This window comes from Diadema antillarum, unplaced genomic scaffold (assembly GCF_040938485.1).
Source record: "Diadema antillarum isolate AM-2024a unplaced genomic scaffold, OU_Dant_1.0 seq00000061_RagTag, whole genome shotgun sequence".
In the NCBI taxonomy this organism is placed as follows: Eukaryota; Metazoa; Echinodermata; class Echinoidea; order Diadematoida; family Diadematidae; genus Diadema; species Diadema antillarum.
Window position 1 is genome coordinate 251,987 of NW_027271165.1, and position 23,688 is coordinate 275,674.

The following is a 23,688-nucleotide window of genomic DNA, read 5'->3' on the forward strand; positions in this document are numbered from 1 at the left end:
ATACGTTTTTGATGGCAAGTCGTCATACTTTCGTACCACACACAGTTTAAGACACGTGTTAACATGTTTCGCTTTCCCATCTTTTTCAACGCGTTAATATGGCGTTGTGACGTACATACAAGAATCAAAAGTTTCATCTCCTCTGCACGTCGCAAAACAGTACTGTGTACGACACATGATGTAATATAATTTACGAGCTATAGCGCCCTCAATGGATCTTTGAGTGCTTCAGACTAAACTGCCTACTTCTCGCACACCGCAGACTTTCTGAAAAGTGTCTTAGAGCAGAAGAACCTTGCAAATTTTAGGACTGAAGAGAAACAAGTTGGATTACTAAGATCTGAAACACAGAAAACATTTTTCTCTCGTTAACATAATTATGATAATGATTTGACATTACTTACCTAACACGTCAGAATTGCCAGCAGATGGGATACCTAAAGGTGTCCTTCAATCCCCTTAAAATCCTGTTTTAATGCTTGTTGATGTACAGATCTGTTGAATCCGAGTTGGCCTAGTGTGGCGCCCTATATTTTTTCCCCCTCAGGTCAGACCCAAATTCCTGCCAAAGAATCACTTTATTCAGACGTCTTTTGTACTACACGAGTTGATTTGTTTAGAATGCACATCATACCCTTCTCGAGAAACTTGGAAGTGCTACCTCGCCGCTTTATTGTTACAAATTGCATGGCTGCTCATGTCTGTAAAGGGGAAAAAAGAAGCTTCTTATCGGGGTTTGTGCATAACAAAAGATCTATACAGTCTACACCGTGACACAATAGAGACCGGTTCGGATTCAGCTCAAGCTCGATCGACCGCCATAAATCACGGGTTTGTAAAAGTGGATTGGTTCCAGACATATCATTCTAAACTAATTACCCTCAACTCAACTGATACGCTCCACAAACATTTTTGTGCCATCATCGGAAATGAATGTATCCACATTTACAATGAAGTATGAAAAGAGACCTCCGGATGATTTTCAGACTTTAAGATTTAAACAATAAACTGGTTATACTTGGTATAAAGAGTTTCAGAATTTATAATGATTGGGATGAGGAATGAGAATGATTTCAAAATTTGTATTAAATCACAATGAGCGAGGATGATATGGCAGCTTCATCATAAGAATGAAAGAGTGGGGGTTATAGGAAGCAGAACAAAAAAGAAAAAGAAAGCATGCATAAATTCTACGCAGTTGAACTTTTTAAGCAAGCGGTATTGTAATGGAATTTTATTGCTGCGTTTCTGAAATATATGAGCGTGCCATGTCATCACCTTTTTTTTCAGTGCAATTTCTTTTGGGGTTTTCAGGGTTATGTTGGCTTGGGCTTCTCAAGGAACACAATTAATTCCACAAATCTATACATCGATTTATGTATTTCATGATGTGAAATAATAATAAAAATTGTCTATTCTTCCCCTTTAATCATCAATGCTCGAATAAATCCGGATCAGATGAGAGTTCAAAGATATCTCTTTGAAATTCACTGAACTTGAGCAATAATGACATCTTGCACCTTTAGTAGTACAGTGTATAGTACTATAAGAGCTGACATGCTGCTCCTACACGGACAGTTGTGCTGAATGCTTCATCAAATAAAACTGCTTTTATAACAGAGTAGCTTGAATTATTTCAGTCTATGAGTATATTGTTGATTCACCGTAAACGGGATATAAACGGAATGTCATTTAGGTCTCCTGAATACATCAACGCCATTACTCATTGTAAGTTTCATGTTATCAATGGTATAGAACCTTTCCTGAATCCTACTAAACAGTTATATCAAACCAGAGCGAATGCATCTGAACATTCTTCTTTCGGACAAGCCAAAAACATTTTGTATCAAAAGAGAGGGATGGCAATGGGGGGGGGGGGGGGGAACTCATCGAGGCGTTTCAATTCGATGGGGACATTTTTATGTATTTATTTAGTGTTTGGTAAATTCTGCATCAATTCAGTCATCCTGAATGATTTTGTTTGCTCTACTCTTGATTCAACCAATACATCGTGGTCTGTGATTCGGTCCGTGGAGCAAGCGATCTTATCTCTTCCCATGCGTTCTAGCTGTCCCATTCCACTGGGCAGACTTTTTTCTTTATCAGCGACAAAACCACAATTCAATATGCTGAAGTATGATAATATGCGGAACGATAAATTTTAAAGTGGGACGGTGCAAAGTCTCGTACAAAACATTTCAACTATGTTACTCATCAACTTACCTTTGTTTTGAAGCAAAGCATATAGTAGTAATGATGGTATAGTAGTAGGAGTAGTAGTGGTGGTGGTGGTATAGTAGTAGTCGTAGTAGTCGTTGGTAGTATAAGTCGTAATAGTATACTACTACTAGACTACTACTACTACTACTACTACTACTTTATACTACTACTACGTTGGCAGTAGTCGTAGTATAGTAGTAGTCGTAGTAGTCGTGCTTAGTAGTATAGTAGTAGTAGTAGACGTAGTACAGTAGTAGTAGAAACGGGGAATATAAGCTTCAAAATGGTGGAGAAGCTAGGAAATTGGTGAAGGTAACAGTAGTGAGAGTATTAAGATGCAGATTGACATCGGGCCGTGGCAAGGTTCGACAAATCAAAACCAATGCATGGCCTTGACAATTAGCGCCTTATACTTGGTAGTAATTTTCCAGCAACAAATATCACTGTTCTTTTGATGGCCTACTTATGACCCCTTGGCACGATTCCTTCCCGTCACTGTAACTTGTGTCACTCAGAGTCAAACTGCCCACGCTCGTGTAAGTAGGTAGGGCGACCTCACCCTTCAATTGATCTTTGATGGAAGAATAGTACTTTGTTTGCAAATGCATTGTGGATCATCCATCAAAGTAAGTATTTAGTGCGCGGTCGGTTGAGTTCAACAAAATCATAAGACGAATGTGAAAGGAATGGAATCTTTATCCTCCGGATAGAAGGGTCTTTTTAGTCATTGTCACAATTTTTGCAATGGTAGTTTTCAATGGCAGCGTAGAAAAGAGTCTTTTCTCCCCTCCCCTCTCTCTTCTGTCTGCGATTTATGACCTATTTGTGCTTGGAAACCAAAAACTAATCTGACAATCTGAGTCGAGGCCCTTCCCTATACGAACTCTTCGTGGGTAATGCACGTACTTGACCATAAAATATGTCGTTTTTTTTGCCGACATCGATACAAAAGTGGGAGCAAAAAGTGCGATCAGCTTCATTGTTGTAACAGTGTCATCAGTCAGGGCCGGCGAAACTGGGGGGGGGGGGGGGTGCTTAATTGTATAATACAAAGGAATACATAGGGTCTAAACACTTGCCCCCCCCCCCCCACTTTTTGCCCCGGAAGTGGCAACAGAAAAGGCTCTTTTTGTTTTTACTTGTCAGCCGATTAATGAATCCCGGAAGTGGCATCACCAGAAATAATAAACTGCCTCCCCCCCCCCCCCCGTACTTTTAAAAACGTGGCGCCGATGTAGTAGGCGATTATGTCTCACTGGATGGTTTACTATCAGTCGCTGAAAATACACACACACACACAAACATAGATACGTGCATATACATAACGCTCTGTTTCTGATGTGTTTTTATCGCTGTTTCTTTCTATTGCACACTACACACTCTTTCCCACCGTGATTTTGATTTGATTCATTCAAGTCATCAAAAGACATATAACATAATTATACATAACTCAAATAAACTCACAGAATTATGATTGATGTATAAAACCATAAGGTATACGTACAATTATTCTGTGGCATTCTATGGTAAAATCGCAACCATAAACTCACTCATAATAACATTCTTTCTTTTACTGAAATTAAAACACCCTGACAACAAACATACATCATAAACTTACAAAGTTTGTGATTTGCACACAAACTAACTGCACAAAGTCAGAACACTTTTGGTACACCACAAAGTTCAAAGTTCAAAGTTCAAATTTATTTTCATTTCCATCAAATAAACAGAGAAAATTATATACAATGTATAAGCAGAACATAATTATTTGTAATAATTGCAAAAACGTAAATGAATAATGAATTGATGAAACTACAAACAGATATAAACCAAAATAAAAAAAAAACCGATTTCAACTGACATAAGGTCAAGTTAGGAAGGAAAAAAGAGGGGAAAAGAAAATGAACAGAAAAAGCTGCTAATATAGTTTTGCATTGATATTCATTCAAACATAATGTCCATGAAGAATGGAAACATTTTAACGCATTTTCCATAGTTCTAAAGTTTACATTATACATGCAGGGCCTATATTCTCCAACTGAGGACTTCAACGTTTGACCAGTGTCAGTGATCAGAGAAAGTGTGCAAGCCCGCTATTATAATACCATTATGATTCACTTTTCACGGCGCTAACAAAATGCACTCATAATACGCAAACACATGCAAACTATATACACACGCCCCCAAACAATATTCGTATCCTCTGTAGAATTCTTGTCCGCTTCGTATAGATGCTGTTTATCCGACCTTGTGTTTGCACTAGGCGATAGAATTGAAAACCATGAAAGGAACGCGTCATTTGTGATGACTGCTATCATATGTGCATCGTAGCAATTTATTCCATAGTGCAAAGTTGTTATTTCTTCCTAAAAAATATTCAAAGGAGGGTTCAATGACAAGGGAATTCATCGGCAAAGAATGTCGACCTAGTCAAAAATCCATGAGGCAAAGGTCATATCATTGGCGGGACTTTATGATATATAAATCCTTGGGTATTGTCACAATTTGTCAATATGTGCTACCTTGTCGTCAGCTTCCAGGTTTGTTGTTGCTGTCGTTATCACATCAGTCTGACTCCTGTACCTTTGTCTCACTCACTCCCTGTTGCTGTGCAGTCCGATCCGATTCATTGCCTCCTTCTAACTGCTATCATCAGATTCGAGGTCGCAGAAAGAGATCATGACGCTGTGCACCATCTAAACGACATAATCACTATAATGTATTTCCAAGAAATAAGTGATTCAACCACTTGTATTCATTTCATTTCATTTATTGTCAACCAACCTCGCAGAAAATAGTCTATAGGAAGACTCCATAACAGACAATAAGTCTTTTTTCACATTTGAAATACGCAGACGTTAGAAAGAAATGCCACAGGTTCTTGTTTGTTTGTTTTTTTTTTTCCCACCGTCAATTTCATTCACGGCGGCATAGAAATACGTCAGTATTTTATGTTTATATCCACTACCCAGTGTGGTCAACGGGAACGTCTATGAAGTACCCGTATGACGCCCTCAGAACCATGCAGGGTATACCCATATAATTATCAGTTAATTAATTTATATAATGTCCAAATGATTGATTGAAGTTGGCTCAATGTCATTATCAAATATGTTATCATTCACCGTTGTGGTGTGTGTTTATAATTTTTTTATTTTTGTAATTTTCTTTTATTCTAATGGAAAGAGTGTACCTTTACCAAGCAATTATGGCATAGACTACATTCTATTGTTTTGTATTGTATGGCGGGCTCTGTATCCTATCAAATTTCAGTCTATTCTGAGAATGCCGTTTGTATATTACACATTGATTGTTTCAAATGTGCGCTACTCTTGTAATGACAAGACAAGATTAATGCAAGACATGACAAACAGACTAACTTGCGCCGTGTAATGTTATGGAAGAACCAAGGAGCTTCAAACACGTCTGAAGCTCCTTGGAAGAACGGACTAGATTTTAGTGGACAATAACACTTTCAACTGATTTTTATCTGTTTACATGCAGGAAGTCACCTACCGTGACCTGTCACATCCATCCGACCTCCAGAAGTCACTAGCGAACGGCATGTTGCTGTGCGAGTAAGTCACAAGCCATCAAGTTTTGGAGGGATTTATCTTTGCTGCAGAAAATAAAATTGTCATTTTGTCATCAAGTCATGTCCATATCCCTAAATTCACTGCATGTCTCTTAATTTATGCACTACATATCTCTTATGCAATGTGAAATACTTATAAGAAACACTTTTCTCGGAGTTTCTGTTTGAAAAGTCACAATCTTCAGGTGTGGTGGTGAGTGCTAAGACCGATTTAAGTCGCACAAGAACAAATCAACATTGTAAAAACATCGGTGTTAGATTTAACACCACGGGTGTTAAATCTGTGTCTAAAGAAGTCAATTGGTAAATTATTTCGTAAACTTTATGTGGCATGATGCTAATTTTCTTATAATACATTAAATATTACCTCCAACAGATGATAGTCTGTCAGTTTATGCTCTTTGTTGTGCGGTAGCAACCCTATGTACTGTTCAACTCTGAGAGGATTCAGTTGAACTGAGTCTGACCTGTTATTGTCTGTCTTTTCAGTAAAAAAAAACGAAAAGAAAAGAAAAAGAAAGAGATTCCAGACATGGCTTTGGATGGTATGCGGTCAATAGTTCACCAACTTTGAGGGGAAGAAAAGATGATGGGCGGGTATTGACAATAGAAATCATAGATCAAGGGAAAGATATTTAGAATCATTTCTTTTCCTGTCTGTTTTATTTGTGTATGAAATTCAACTTTGTTTACTCCTGCTCAACAACACAGTGCTTCCAAAAATATTAGAATAAACCTGTCGATCAGTAGTGCATGCATGCCTTGATAAAGGTCTTTAATGATTGAACCTTACGCTCGAGAAATTTTAGGAATTCGAAAAGGAAAATTCGGTCTGCAAATTTCGTGCTCGTCCGCTTTCTTTTATCAGCTTGTTTATTTCTGTCACGGAATATAAGTCTGTATGGGAAACAAATTATATTGTGATTAAAGAGAGAAAACAATGATACGATTAAACAGGTACCTATGGCTGTTGGACCGATATTGTCATACCATCTTTGATAGCATTAAAACTTGAATCTATATATACTGTTAGGATTTATAAAATTTTATGTTCAATTATTGTTTCTCCGTAATCGGCAGCGATTTTTATCTGACACTCTTTTATGTTTGTTTGTTTTCTTTTCTTATACTGCCGTACTGAATAGATTGGTGCTGGCTATCAAGAGGGAAAGTGTAAAACGGCCAAATAAGTACACTCCAAAGGTAAGGAGTTCAATTTGACGCTATATCTCATACTTTGATTTAAATGTATGTACGAATCCTAACATTTTTTTTTTGTATGTGTATTATGTTTGAACGTTTTTATATTAAACTTTTGCTGGTAGTAACCAAGCGAAAATGTGGATATAAATCGAAATATACATTTAAAAGAAAATTAAAGAATAGTGTAAGGTTTTTTGGTGAAAGGATAAGAATTTGTCTCAACATAGTAGTCATTTATGAAGTCATGAAATAAGGGTAAGTGATGCATAACATTGTTTTTGTCGAAATCACTTTTCTATGATGATCAAAAAAAAAAGAGAAAGAAAAAGTGTTAAAATGTGGCAAACTAAATCTTAATACGCGTTCATTACTAACGGCAACATACATTACAGGCTGATATAAAGAAAAAAATATATATAAATGAATGAATTGCATATGTCACTTTCAAATAACCGTTGCTTGTAGAAACCAAAGAAGTTGCTATGATATTAGAAAAACAAAAATCGTCTGGAGTGCAAAGCCATTGGAGACATCAACAGCTCTGCTGGCGGGGTGTGAAGCAGCGCCCTCTTTAGACGAGTCTCTTGGCATTCGTCAGTCCTTGAGTTTTCACCACGGGAGTTCTACTTCTGTGATCTCTTCAGCTTGAGAGAATACGAACAAACTTTTTGCTACTTTTCATATCATTGAATACAGAACTAAATGAGAGCAAACCTTATTGATTATAGTATCGCACAGATAGAGCTTCTAAACTACTTCTTCATGAAAAAGTGTTCATATAGGGTAGGGGCAAAACCATTTATGTCATTGTGTGATTGTATTATGATTCTTTGAAAGACTGACAGGTATTGCCTACAATAGTTATGATTAAAGGCATGATAAAATGGGTGTCTGTTTCGAATTCTCTGAACGGATGTAAACTATTCTAAATGATAGATTGTGTTAATGTGGCTTGATTTCCATTCATAATCATGCAAGAACTCTTAAGAATTTGTATATGCACAATTTTATATGGTTTGTTCAATTTGCCTGTGTTTTATGGTATAAAAATACTAAATTCTGACGTATATCACCCCCACCCCAATTTCGAGGTGTTTCAGATATTTTCATTTAAGGGCACTTGACACTCGATAAGCATGTTTTGACTTGTGATTGTGGGTGAAAGAATATTTCGTCCATCTCGCCGCATAATTTACGCCGTGGCGATTCAACAATTCGTATATTATTCTATTCACCATCGCAGACGCTTATACGACATGACTATTGTGTCTTTTAAGCACCAGTTTTGCTAACTTCACTAACTACTTATAGGCCCACGTAGATATAAAAGAAATACGATAGGTCGTGCTGTTCTTACGAGATACCTCGGTGCCATTGCTACTGTCGAAACGTCAATCATTGCCTTATAATGTGGTATAGGCAAACTGAAGTGTTTCTGAAGAAATATGAAAACTCCATGCAGTATAAGGGGCATTTTATCATTTTTGAATCTTTCAAACGACATCATCCGATACGTCAAGCGTCCAGGATTGTAGGGGCTTGCCACGTATGATTCACTATGTGGAAAGATTACTAGTAGTAGACCCCAAGCTCTTCAGGCAGCAACAGTTTTCATGAGAAATGTATTAAGCATTTTAATTCTGTTAACCGCCAAAATGGAACAGAATATGGTTTTGTTTTTGTTTGTTTGTTTGTTTGGTTGGTTTGTTTTGTTTTTGTGTTTTACCCACTTGGTATCACGGGTGTCATAAAAATCGCCACCGACCTTTCTATCCTGAAACCTATATTGATGTCTGAAGGATTGTTTTTTTTTTTCTGTTCTTTTAATATGTATGATTATATATATATATATATATATATATATATATATATATATATATATATATATATATATAATCATTTTTTTCTTTGCAAGCGTGGTTATTATGAAAAGACGTCTAACGAGACCAGTGGTTCGGTCCTGTCTAATGATATAGACCTAATTATTTGTATCACCCTGCCTGCAAAGATTTATCCCTCGTTGCCTCGAACACCTCGATCGTGCTTAAAAAACAGAAAGCCGTAAAGAAAAATCCCAACATGGCAGCAGTGATAAAAGATGAAGTAAGCATGAAACAGAGAACACTCATCATCTGATTAACGAACAGGGAAGATAACCGTTCCTTCTAAACAAGATGGAATGTCACAATCTTGTCTATATTATTTCTCCGTTCTCAGACAATAAATTTCCAACCCACAGCAAGGTTTGTCTGATCAGGGAGGTGGGTACAGCGAACTGATTTAAGTCTCAGCACACCAACCTAAAATCATGACTGTGTACGCATGCATCGCTGACGTATGGGACTGAAACAGTTAATTAGGGCTCGATGTTTACGGTGATGGCCCTTCGAAGCGTTCGTTTACGGAAAACGGCGATTAGTCCCAAACAGCCATAATAGTCATCTATGATTTTCCCCTTTCCCTGTCTACGTTCTTCTTCGTCCCTGTCAGATATATTTGGTTTGGACATCATTAATTAGCACCATGCGCCCCACCCACCCGTGGTTAATTTGCTTCCAGACAATGAGATATTACACGTGCTAGTGGCGCAATCCCAAAGGCCGACAAACAGAACAACACTAATCTCTTCTCAGATTGTTTTGCATGTATACAATAGGCGTGGCATGCTATGGCAAAAATCAGTTAGAACACATCATTGCAAGGTCAGTTGCTCTTCCAAATTTTGATAAAAGATGAGGTTTACGACCCCACGTAATTTCTAGAAGCATGTTTCTTGAAATATCCGCGCTTTTTTTCGTTTGTGACCTGAAGGCCACACGTAGGCTAATAACGTACCGTTTCTGCGACCTCATGGTACCTGAGTGACTTCCGAAAAAAAAAAGTCGATGTGTATCTGTCATCAAAACACATCATAATGTAGCGGCTGCATGTAAAAGCGAATTTCTAACTAGTTATATATGTTAACAAATTCAAATCTTTCCATTCTGACTTATGCAGTGGTTATCTGAGTACATGATAGTGATGTTATGCTACAAGTACAACGACATAAAGGGTCATGCAGGTTTATGTGCATGAATAGGCCCATATGGATGTTTTTCGACTTTCATATGTGATTTATGTTTGCTCAAACACAGTTCTCAAGAAATCAACAATCGGGGGTGAACATGAGTATGATTAGATATTGTCATATTTAATCATGTTTACAATAGTTCATACAATGCGTATGTAACTTTTCTCTTTTGAATCAAATTGTTGAGACCTGGGAGGTGAAAAGAGACAGATCGAGCAGATCCATTATGTTTTCAATCGAATTCGAATCTATATATCCGTCAGCTATACAGTCTTGTAATTTTTACTGTGATAATAGATATCTAGCTTGCAGATCGTTTGTAAAATAATGTGTGTAGAGTAAAACTAAAAGAATGAGAAGCGGGATTTGGACTCTGATAACATTCTTTTTTCTACTGAAACAATGAAAAGAGTAGAGTGCAATTATAATGGTATAGTGTGATGTATTACCGTATACGTACGCCAAGCTCCAAAGAATACTGTGATCGAGCAAATTCAAATTTGCACATCAGTCAATACATGAGAAATGTTTGAATACTGCGTAGGTGCGATATTTGTGACGAATCACATTAAATTATTAGTGTATGATTCAAACATGCCTGCGTTTAGAGTGTGTTTACCATTCGTAATGCAGTCTCGTTTAAAAACAAATCTACCAATCCGACAGCACCACTGTTTGTACACATACTGTCAAAAAATGTCCGGAATGCGGTGGCAGGTGTAGTGGGTGATTCTATTTTTAAAAGGGATGAGTAACCTCAAATCATGTGCATATATTAGCAGAAAGTGAATCACGATAAAAAAATAAAACCAAATGCACCTTCGACTAATTTAATTTATTATATAGCTACATGTTGGACGCATAGATTTGTGAAGCTATCTTTTCATGAAAGAACATACAAAATACTCCTCGGTGGGAGCGCCTTTTTTGCGAAAATGGTATAAGCTGAATATTTGAGTGCGATCAATATCGTCTGATTTCTAGTCCACGGTGATTTCGTGGCTCCCCTACTAGCTTTGCACGCAAGGGGCTGGGGTACAGAGTAGTGCACCGAATAAACAGCGTGCACTGCTCTCCTTGTGATGGTACCATACGCGGAGTAGATGTGTCACACAGTCAGTCTCAAGGCCACACAACTCAACCACGTTGTTATTGCGAGCGTCGGTACTCCACTCCGCAGTAGTAGCACACGGCATTCAACCTGAGCGGCGATCGTGTGCGTGTGCCGCGTGCGTGAGGACACCAACCACCGTCGCCAACTGCGCTGTGTGTGCGTGCATGTATGTGCTGCATGCTGTGTGTGTATGTGACTGGAAGACAATCGAGGAGGGAGAGTCACCGACGCCTAGACTTCTGCGTTACTTCTAGAAAGGATTGGTGATTTTGTCTCGCAAGTCCTTAACTGACGCCATTAGCTGCATTTTTTAGTTCAACATCTACTCTGCCATTTGAAAGTGAGCAAGGTACGTAACATTACAGTAGCCTGTACATAAACACGTTGAAATCGAATCCGATGATGATCGTTGCGCGCAGGCGACCCCCTGCCTGCCTACACCCTGGCCTGGCTGGCCCCGGGGTCCGTTTCATGATGCGTGACATGAAGTCATCACAAAACTCAAAAGTAGGGCCTACTCAAAACCCAAAAATCTTTAGAGAAGAACTCTAACAGTGTTACATATAAATCTCAGAATGGCCAAAGTCGCTCATCCGTCGCTGTGATCAAAGGGTGACAGATTTTCAAAGAGAAGTGAAAAATCAATTTCATGAAGTCTCTCGTAACATAAGTAGAATCTAGTAGGCCCAGAAACTCGACTTTTTATACCAATCTTGTGAGCAAAACGTTTCATCATCGACCTTCAGCTACATCTGATCTGTAGCGCTGCTAGAAAGTTGTCCACAGCAAGAAACCACCCTCTCCAGCTCTTTGCAGCAGCTTACAATACAAAACAGATTATTCATAGTTAATTAGTAAATAATACAATGTATCTCTTAGACATTTATAATAATAGATATCTAGTTAGGAGAGTGGATCGTATCACCATGCTGGACACTTTTTTTAAACGTGGCTCCGAATTCTGTACTTGGACTCGGAGGATGACATTTTTGCCGAAAATAGTAGATTACCGGTATCTAGATCCTCTAATAAAATGTTAGATCTACCAGTTATTCACAAACCCAAAGTCCCGAAAATTACAAATTTGGCAGAACTATGATTATGAACATCATTCACAATTTTTGTAAAATAGACTTCAAATATACTCACCCCTCTCTAAAAAATTGTCTTTTTGCATTGTGTAAAAATTGAATTACAATTTGTATAAATCTAATTCCGGACATGATTTTTGTAATGGAATAATTGATGTCTTTCGCACCTTGTCCTTGCACCAGAATCACAATTCATACCCACGATTCACTGTACACATTCTTACCGAGCTGATGACAAAGAAAAAATCTGCAAAGGAGGCTCAAATTTTGTATTTTCCAGTAAAAATATCAAACATGAACATTACAAACAGTTCATGTGATAAAACCTTGTGATAAATCGACATCTTCTAAAATCTGAGGTGAAATGTGAATTTTTTAGCGTTTTTATATTTTTATGTCAATTTTTTTTTGCGATTTCATGCCATACAACGCTCTGTGAGGATCTACGAAGTCCCGTATGTATTGAATGTCATTAGTATGCAAAAATGTGTGCGTCCGGAATTAATGCTGTTCGGTAAATAATTGTAGAACTTTTGTGTCTAATAAATGTGAGTCACATAATAACCAATGCTTATATACGCCAAAGTCCTTTTTATCTTTTTAATTTTTCAGGAATTAAGATGCTGAAAGCGTTCAAGCAAGCATTTTTATTATGTTTGAGAATGTGTGAAAAAGCCCTAGGGTGGTCAACACAAGAATGATACCTATCTATGCCATGGATCATGATGGATACCTATGGATGATACTGAGTGTAGCTTGCAGGCTTTAGTTCAGGTCTACAATGTACTAGTAGATATTGTCAATAACTATAAGTTGGCTGGGTCATGGCCTGGTGGAATGGGTTTGTTCTTCCAAAGCTTGATGGATTTTGTGGCAGAGATCGTTCCCAATTTGTGGCACGAGGCGATGGGCTGTATTGAGTTGGTTACAGTATTTCTAACAGCACGTGCAGATTGCACGCATGCGGCGAATGCGTGTCTGATGTGCCATACATGTATGACGCAAACCGAAACATGGCCCTCTATTGTAGCCCTGTTTGCAGCCTCCCCTGGAGCATCGTGGAATTGTTCATTTTATGTATCATTTGTGGTGTTCGGAAGCAGACACTCTTTCTCCCAACAACTCAAATTGCCCTCAAAGAACACAATATATTTGTAAATTAGTATATCTTAGGCATACAGTATGTACATTTTCTTAAAACCTTACAAATGTAATTTACTGATTACTATTAGTATTAAAATTTCAAATGTACTGGCTTGAGAGGCTTCCATTTGGATTTCCAGTTTTTCTGGTAGAGAGCCTTGAGTGTGCTTAATAGTCCCACTTAGAACAGTTTAGGCAAAAGTTTTAGTGCGCAATGGGAAGTAAGAGTACTCTCCCACATGATTGGGCGTTCTCATCAACAAATGAAAATATGTCCCTGCCGCAAACGGAGATAATAGTTACTCTATATAGTGAAATTTGCCAGCTAATTCCATAGCCATCATACTCCATAGCATCAATGGTACTTCAGTGTACACAGTGTACCGTGCTGTTCGTAAAGACCATTCACATCCATAAACATGTAGACCATGCACATACAATTCACAATACCCGGTATGTGTAGATCCTGTCTGTTCATCATTACGTCTGCCAAGGAGGGTATGTTTTTGTCAGCGTTGGTTTGTCTGTGTGCATAATAACTTAAAAAGTTGTGAATGGATTTGGACGACACTTTGATAGGAAAAGTTGATAATGACTCAAAGTATGGATAATTACATTTTGGTAGTGATCTGGGAATTTTTATGAATTTTTGAAGGATTAAATTTTTTTTTTTTTTTTGGCAAATAGAGTCAACAAACTTAGGAGTTCAAGTTGCACCCATTTGAGGTTATAACATACCTTAACACCAAGGTCAGTGTTTGGTTGCTGGGTAATTGGAGTCCTTGCAGATCCAAGACCATTCCAAGGCATTGTGTATGCTCTAGCGAGTCTAATTTTTTGTGAATAATGACTTCCCACCAATTACACAAATGGTAAAATTTGTAATTGTGGAGTACAGCAATGTGCAAAGAAATGTATACGTGTACACTTCGCAATCATGTCGGGATCAGGGTAGATATTTTGGGGCATTGTTAACTTTGAATAGCACTTGTCTCTCAAAATTCACGAAAATAAAAAGCTCAAGAAATAAATGGAGTACCGGTAAAACATATTTTCGCGGCATGAAATTTTCGCGAATTGTAGCCGACGGCCTTTTTCGCGGCATGAAATTTTCACAAGTTGCCTCTAAATATTCAATGCATAGACAAGAACTTTCGTGTGCATTATGATTACGTTAATCTTGGCTCTCACAAAATTCACGAAATTAAAATGCACACGAACATTCCTCGTTTTGCAGTATAGTACATCACCTGTGGACATACCAGTGTTGTTGATCATCACATGTTGAATGCAGAGGGATTTTTATTTTGTGTTTTGTACATGTTTGTCAGAACCTGTTCTGTTTTCTGATGCTTGGATGTGTGCCTTCTGAAACATTAGTCAGGATCACCAACAAGGTTCTGATTTTTTTTTTCATGGCTTTTTACCATTTCAAATCATTTAAAGGGTATCTAACCATTGATATTTCTGATGCTTGGATGTGTGCCTTCTGAAAAATTGTGTAATAATCAGAACAAGGGACATTGTTACATACAATTGTATATCAAAGATACCAGGCATGTGCAATGTACATGTGGGTCTTTGCCATCATTAAAGCAAACTTATCTCCAAGTATTGTGATTTGATGACAAGAGTCTCGCATCTGGAGTAAAGTTTACGAAATATTAGACCGAGACTTCAAGTATGGATGACTCGGTATAGAGCAAGGTTTAGAGAGAATCTCAATTTTAGCGTCAGGCACCAGTGTGTCAGATTTGATGTGACAAGCTCCTGTGTAAATCTCCCCAGTAGATCACATTACCACGCCTGTTACAATTCCAGGGGTCACAGAGGTCAAAGCCAAGTTGTGGTGCCTACAAAATTTTTGTATTGCCCTCCCAATTACACTCTAGTTTGTGTGCCTTGGAACTAGGAGAAAAGGGAAAGAAATCATTTGCTGTAACTTGACCCAAGGGAGATCCTCCAGTTGTCATATGAAAGGACAATAAAATTACTGAGACAAATTCCTCCAAACTCGCAGTATCCCATATATGAGAATTTTGATCTCTCTTTCTTTTTAACCTTTTTTTTAGGGGGAGAGTGGAACCAACTACAATATACAGACTTTGTACATGTTATGGGTATCACAAGTTAGTTTGACCCTTCTCTGTGTCAGTTGTTTGTTTGCCCTGTGGGACATTCAGAATGACGTTCATCCAATGTACAATGTGACATTCCTGCTTCTTATCGAAAGTCCTCAGCGACACTGGTGTAGGATTTCCCTGCCCTGGAAGATTTTATGAGTGTATCTGACACATGCAACTGGTAGGCCTACATTGTGTATCCAACATTTGTCAATAAAGATATTTTCTTGTCCTGACATCTAATTCATTAGTGCTGTAAAACTATACATTTTTATGTGCACGAAACCTTCACAAATTTCACGAGCAGCCAAGATTTGCAGAAGTAAAATACATGCAAAAGTTTGTGTCTTCATAATTTCAATCAATTCAATCAATCATAGTTTATTTCCAATCATCGAAAATCAAAAAACATAGTACAAAGTATACATGTGATGAAATATTGTTCAAACGTTTGCATAAGATTCATGTAATATATATACGAGACATATTATAGAACAACATATAACATGTACAATATTTAGGAAAACACTGTATAAATACTTCGTGGGCGAGCGGAAAATAAATTCGATTATGGAAAATAGTGATCCACTAAAAAGCATAGCTTGTCGGACGTGGATCGCTAGACAAATAATGAGTAAATTATATACTATTCTATAACAATATACATGTAATTATTTTGAGATACACCGGTTGGGAAAAAATATAGAATACCAATGCTAGTGCCCGGATAATGCGTTGAATGCCAGTGGTAATTTGTGAAAGTTTCAAGCCGGGGAAAAAAAGGCTGTCGGCTCCAATTCACAGAAAATTCATGCTGCGATTCTCAAATGTTTTGGGTTTTACAGTACCTCTCCCATTGTGATGTATCCTGTCAGTGACAAAGGGATTTCGTACAGCCAAAATATTTGACATATTGATAGTGGGCGTCACAGAAATTACAAAACAGAACATAACAATGTATTCCAGTGTTATATGGGACATATATACCCGGAGGTTCACTCCTATACCACAAAGAGGACAGAGCATAAGAAAACACAAGAGTTAGATGAAAATTTGAATGATTTAAACAGTTACATCCATTGTCCATTTAGCCACCATTTAAATGAAGTAAATGAACAATGCATCCAAGGGTCTTCACACATTTGTAACCTGGATGAAAATTTGAATGATTCAAAGAGTTATATTAAATGGGTTAGTCAAATACCGGTTAGTGATTGGCTAAACACAGTCACGTGATGGAGGCACATTCGTTATGTTCCCCCATGGGCGAACATTTTTGTAATGTTCTCCCATGGGAAAACATTTTCATGTAACAAATGACAGAAGGCCTAGGACCGCGCGCGCACAGTGAATTTGGCTCTGCTGCTGCGCGAGCGAGCGATCGAGTGCATTGTTATAGTGCCTGTGGTTGACGTTGACATATTTGACCATTAAACCCATATAATATAACAGATGATGACTTTTGATGTCGGGAACATGTACCAAACGTTCCACCCTCAGGGTTTGAAATGCTATTTCGGGAGGCTATAAGTCCCTCGACTTCGTCTCCGGACTTATAACCTCCCTCATCAATAGCATTTCAAACCCTTCGGGTGGAACATTCGGTATGTTCCCTCCCCCGCCAGTCATCATCTACATAATGTTGTCCATTCGGCCACCATTTGAGTGAAGTAAATGAACATCATATCATTCCTAGAGTCTTCACACATTTGTAGCCTGCTGCATTTGAGTGTACCACATGGTAATACAATATATTTAGTGATGTACACATACATTGTACGTGTATGGTATGTGTGAGAATGTAAGGTGTTGCTAATTTCATCTGCATACATACTGAAATGATGACCAGGTCAAATAGAAGGGGTTTTGGGAGGTTTTGAGTTGTTTTTTTTTAATACAATTTTTATGCCTTAAGGGATATTGAGAGGTACAAGTATTATCAAAAACTTTTACCTGCAGATTTTGTGAGTGAATCTGCTGGCATGAAATTTTGGCAGTTCTGTTCATATGAAATCTTACACTTCATGCTGATTTTGTCTGACCTGCTTCCTAAAATACATTATGTGAGCCATTAGAATGTGATCAGTGTGCATAATGCATGATGAATATTTGAATCAAATTTTTGACACAACACATACATGCCTAAATACTATAGCAGGCTTGCAAATGGATTGGCTATCCCTTTGTACCCAACTGATCTCGTTTGTAGGAAGTAGATTGTGAAAGCAGTCCAAATCTGTCAAAGGAAATTGTAACAAATCAGCACACAGCACTGACAACTATCCTACAGTAAAACCACTTTTTCTGTTTCAAAAGGTTTTAGAGCTATTAAAATGCAAGCCTCGTAAAGTGATTGAAAAGAATGCAGAGCAAGCCCCAACATTTCTGTCCTCTCCCACTATGTATTACATAACCAACCTACAAGTATTATGTCCCTTTGTCTTGCCTCTTTCTTTCTTTTATCACATGTCTTTTGTCCAGTGCATTTGACAAAGGGCCCTCAGTTTTCTTCCCAGGAGAGGTTCTTTGCTACAAGGTACATGTAGTTTAGCTTGCAAAGACTTGTTACTTTATGCCACTGTATCACTGAATGCTTTGTGTGTTACAGTCTTCTTTTTTGTGGGCAGGAGGGTTGGTTTCTAAAAACGAGGTAATGATATTGCAAGCCCTTTAATCACAATGAGGTCGAAGTCAGTAGAGGTTTGAGGTTCACCTCCTGAACCAGTTCACAGTCTTTAATTAACCCATTGTAGACTTGTCCCAAGTACGTGTAAAGTCGTAACTTTATAGCATAAGATATTTTCAGGCCTACTGATTGTTCTTAATGTAGCAATTAATGCTTTAATGTTAATGCCATTAAGGCAAACTACATACTGTAGCACTCCTGTATGTATTATGGCTACTGCAATCATTGGATCCTGTTTGCCGTGCAATAGATGACAAATATGAATTTCTCAGTAAATATAGTGCACATCTCACAGACTTGATCTTGGCCACTTTTATGGCTCTCATGGAGAGTTGGTGGGGTGGGTTCTCCAATGCACAGTCAGTTCTATATATTTGATCTCGACTTTCCACGGAGAATGATAGAGATTCTCGTTAAAAACATGCCTGATTAGGCAGGTCGATTGGATTATAATGCGATAAAAACAAAGTCGTAACTTTATAGTATAAGATATTTTCAGGCCTACTGATTGTTCTTAATGTAGCAATTAATGCTTTAATGTTAATGCCATTAAGGCAAAGATTGCAGTAGCCATAATACATACAGGAGTGCTACAGTATGTAGTTTGTGATGTCAGGTATAAAGAAACCAATGTAGCATGCACCTGAAAGTGCATCATTATATGTATTGTCATATAGATTTTATAAATACACAAAAACATGAACACAAACTTCGAAACATGAACAGTAATCTGAAAGATGGTGAACTGTCCGTGAAATTTGTAAGTGTGTTTGTAACTCAGCAGAAGTGGTAAAGGATGAAACTAAGGGTAAAGGTAAAACCAGAAAGCGCATGCATTCGAATCTCGCAAATTTTGCGAGAGCCAAGACTCGCGAAATTACAATACACACAAAAGTTCTTGTCTACACTGTATGCTTTCAATGCCAGTGGCAATTTGCAAAAAAAATATACATATGCTGTGGAAAAGGCCATCAGCTCCAATTCGTAAAAATTTCATGCAGCAAAAATATCTTGCATTACAGTATCATAATGCATGTAAGGAAGGAAGCTCTCCACTACAAATTTTTACTTCTCCCATTTCATCTTTTCTCCTTTTATGCTGATGGATGGCATTACCTTGTTTTCTGACCGAGTACATATTGTTTGCTGGAATCAGCATTTCTACTTGACTCAGTTTTTCATTCGCTTCTTCATTTTCATAATTGGCACATGACAAAGTAACAATTTTGTAGCCTTAGGAGGATTAAATGAGAACAAGTTATAGTATGACTGTTGTACAGTAAGTAACAGAGGTAAAAGAAAAGCTCTTGATAACTTGGAGATGAAGCCGGCTGGTGATGTATATAACTTATTTTGACAGTAAAAGCATAACAGGGACAAAAGTTTTAAAGTGACATTCCATCCCCCCCCCCCCCCCCCCCCCCCTAACCAAGAATGCTCAGGTAGGATTGCAGGTAAACAAAAAAGTTATTTGTGAACCATTAGTTCTTAGAATCTGACACAAACATCAAGAGTTCTAATTTCATTTTGAGATCCCTGTGTGTTACCTGGAAACCATCCTCGGCTGATGTACATGTTTCAAAGTGTGGGTCTGCGACTGATAGACTACAGTACTACATACAGTAGTATGTGTATGTAATGCCTGGATGTTTCATTCAGCAAGTCTGGATAGTGCCTTGGTTGGAAGCATGTGTGCTGCTGCTGAAATGAGCTTGCCTTATTAGGTTTTGTCTGTGCAGAAATCCTTAAAAAGCAGTATTGTCTTTAATTTGAGAGCAGAGGAAAGATGGAGCTCACGATTACTCCCCATAATGACTACAGCTACAGCAGTGCAATATCAATATTTCTTTCTTTTTAAGCTGCCAATTTTTTTTTTCTCAGAATCAATGGCTACACTGACCAGTGATGAGGGCATTTTGAGCAGGAGGAAGTACTAGAATACCAGTATTTTCACAGTTGCAGGCATCATTGGATCCTGTTTGCCGTGCAATAGATGACAAATTTCTCAGTAAATATAGTGCACATCTCACAGACTTGATCTTGGCCACTAATATGGCTCTCATGGAGAGTTGGTGGGGTGGGTTCTCCCATGCACAGTCAGTTAGAACTATATATTTGATCTCGACTTTCCACGGAGAATGATAGAGATTCTCATTAAAAACATGCCTGATTAGGCAGGTCGATTGGATTATAATGCGATAAAAACTAATACATTTAATATCTTTAGGACCTATACAGTATCATGCAACTGAAAATTTGGTTCACTTACAGTATGATTAAAGTTGGGTCTCCACTGAAGTGCATAGGCCTACATACAATATGCACTGCAGTTCCCAATTATCACCAGGTAAGAACAGTACAACTTCGAAGTACAAATTTTACCATCACAGACTTTCTTCACAGTGTTTTATAGAAAAGAGCAAAAAAGTTCATTGTTGTCCCACTGGGGAATGTTACACCAGGATATCGAAGGAAAGCGAAACATGAGAGTAATATGTATAGGTAGCTGTGTCTAGTTTGTCGTGAATGTGATCTGTTTGAAACAAGAAATTTGCTTGCATCCTTGTATTTTTACTGGTAGACAGATCCTGCGTTACTGTTGATAACAAAACATGCTGTTGTATACATGTAGCATGGTGTGAGGTACATTTTTAGCTCAGTAAAGACCATGTACTCTCAGACCCTTTGCAGCAGCATGAGTGCTCACAGACAATGCACTTAAAGTCCTCATCACCTACTCACATGGAAGGAGTTTTTAAGTGAAATATGTCAATCCACATTTATATGTAAGTTGACTAATGACTGGAGTAAAGCAAGAAACCATACAAGTGTGTGAACAGAATGATAGACATTGCATTTAGCATGATGTGAGATAGTATAGAATTTCAAAGTTAAAAGCCCAATCCTCAACTCCACCAATATTTTATCATCCCTTTAAGTAAAAATGTGCATAAAAAATTGTCTGGGCAAATGTCTTTGGTATGGATGCTAAATCAAATCCAAGGGTACCATGAACTACTATAGCCTTCTTTTCATGTGACCATATCATTTCATCAAATGTTGAATTTTAATGAATTTGTGTTGAAAAAAAAAACCACACCCAAAAACAAAATTTGGAATGCTTAACTTAGTATGTACGTCTCCAGCAAAGTAACTTTATATCTTGAAAATATATGAATCAGTGATATTTGGCACTAAACAAAAAGGCACACAACCAGCAAGCAACAGTCAAGGAACCCAGCTAACTCTTTTATGGTGCTTCTCGTGCTGACCTCTTGACTAACCTACAAAATGGTTCCAACTGTCATGATATGGTGTGTTGCACGCAGTCATTAATCTTGAAGTTGACATCAAATATGCAATATATCATCTACTTTAGCCAGTTGAATTAAAAACCTACGCTACTCTGGGGGTAGGGGGATGGGTTATACTACTCGTTGCACTCATTAGTAATTCACATGCACTGGAGCTGTCCAGTGAATTGTGATCGATGGATACTTCATTCAGAGGTGGGGCAAGACTCCTTGTTTGGACTGGGCATGCTCTTCTCTTGTCAGTTCTATTGTTCCCACTCAGGATTGGAATGTTTGACCCTTTGTCCTCTGAATACAAAAAGGAGAAGGTATTAACTTTGCCCTTCTATGGAGTGACCTATAACATGGCAAACAGATTAACTGTGCAGCAGACCATGCTGACATTGACTAAATACTTCATCGAGTTCACACTGCTGTATTAAACTATAGGCAAATCAAAAACTAACAAGAACAAGGAAGCAAATTTTACTCCAAAACCAGCCAGGAAAACTACAGTATAAACTAGGGCACAAAGCAGTATTTAGAGTGCCTTGTAAATTTTCATTGAAGATTATCTGATATAAATTATGCTATTTTTATAGACTTAATTGTAGATTACAACACAAAAACTAGATGTATACTTGTGCATACTGTACAGCTTGTTGTGGATACAGTGCATGTGCATTTTGCAGTAAAGATAAAGCAGAGCTTGTACAACTGGTAGCATTTCTGCAAATAGTGAAATTGATGGAAATTTACGGAAAATACGATGTATACCAGTAAACCTCTTTATTGAAGCTCCTCATAATTTCAGCAGACATGAGTTTTCACTAAAAGGGGCATAACACCAATATGTGGGGACAATATTCTCGTTTTCAGATTTGTTGTTAAGAGCTTTAGAAATATAGACAGTGGTATTTCTGTTTTATGTCTTGAATTTCTTGTGAACAAAGCTGTATTTGTTCTACTGGCAAACCACAGAATTCTTGATGCGACCAATGAACATGTTTGTTACAAATTTAACATCTGAAAGCACTGTGTGTGCTTGTTTGTGTGTGTAGCAAAACAGTGTAGAAGTGGTGTCTTTCACAGGGGAGGTACTGTTAGGAGGAAGGAATACCATGGACTTCAGTGGTTTAGGACTCATTTCAAACAGACCAGTTGTACCAATTTGGAATGCTGCGGAACTTCATTCTGTTTGATATCAAATCATAAAGAAGTGTTCAGACTGAAGTCAATTCTCTCAACTTACCAATTTTTTTTCAGTGTGAAATACAGTGTATCTTTTGGATTTAATCCAGAGGAACAACTGCTAAAAAATGAGCTGAAGTAAGTGATACCCTCCTCCAATAGGGTAACCTTTAAAAAAAAATCAATGTGATTCAGTGGGAGACTCCTATCTAAAATGTAGTAACTACTACTGCATACGCCAATATTTTCGCGTACAGATATTTTCGCAAATCACGGTATCAGTGGCATTTTCCCGTGTTGTTAAATTCGCGATTGATAGTAGTAGTAGGGTCTACTGCCAAGTCCGAGAAACATGTTCAAACACTTGCCAACGCACTCATAACGTTTTTCCATTTGCATTGTGACTCTCAAACATGAAAATAGAAACGGCACAGTAGAAGATTTATAAAGTGAAACAATTACGGCACTCACAAGTACTCAGTACCTACCAAATGTTGCAACAGATAGACGACAAAGTTTCAGAGCTGCGCTAGCGCTAGCGAAAGTTTTACATACAGTATCCTATATACACGGCCCTGTCGTTGTACACAAGTGTCGCGCTAGCTACACCTACATTGTAGCTGCGCATGGCGTCTGCACGGCCCTGCGCACACGGCGTCTGGTCGGGCTACATGCATCTCTAGGCCTCACCCGTGTACCCAACCACGTCAAGCCGATGTTCGTTCACGTAGGGTAACATAGCACGGAGATTGCACATTTTAATGCACGTTTAGCATCGTACTGCACTATTCAAAGGTCTTCCACAATCGGTCGCACCGTAGTGTACGTACTACATATAGTAATATAACATGTGTACAGACTGGGCGATGTAACAGCCGCGTTCTGGTCCGGCCAGCGTTGGATGCATTTTGTCATCAATTTGCACATAAGGTATAACAGGGTAATATTTTTGCGTGTCT

The 23,688-nt window shown here is 38.0% G+C and overlaps 1 protein-coding gene across 1 annotated transcript in view; it reads left to right on the forward strand.

Annotated features, from left to right (window-relative positions):
* The window catches only part of LOC139725836 (uncharacterized), a 104,335-nt gene that overhangs the window by 18,582 nt on the left and 62,065 nt on the right, over nucleotides 1-23,688 (forward strand). Inside the window, exons 2-3 of the mRNA XM_071636915.1 lie at nucleotides 5,725-5,798; nucleotides 6,961-7,018. Of these exons, the coding sequence (XP_071493016.1) occupies nucleotides 5,725-5,798; nucleotides 6,961-7,018 (132 nt within the window). The remainder of the gene's footprint in view (nucleotides 1-5,724; nucleotides 5,799-6,960; nucleotides 7,019-23,688) is intronic.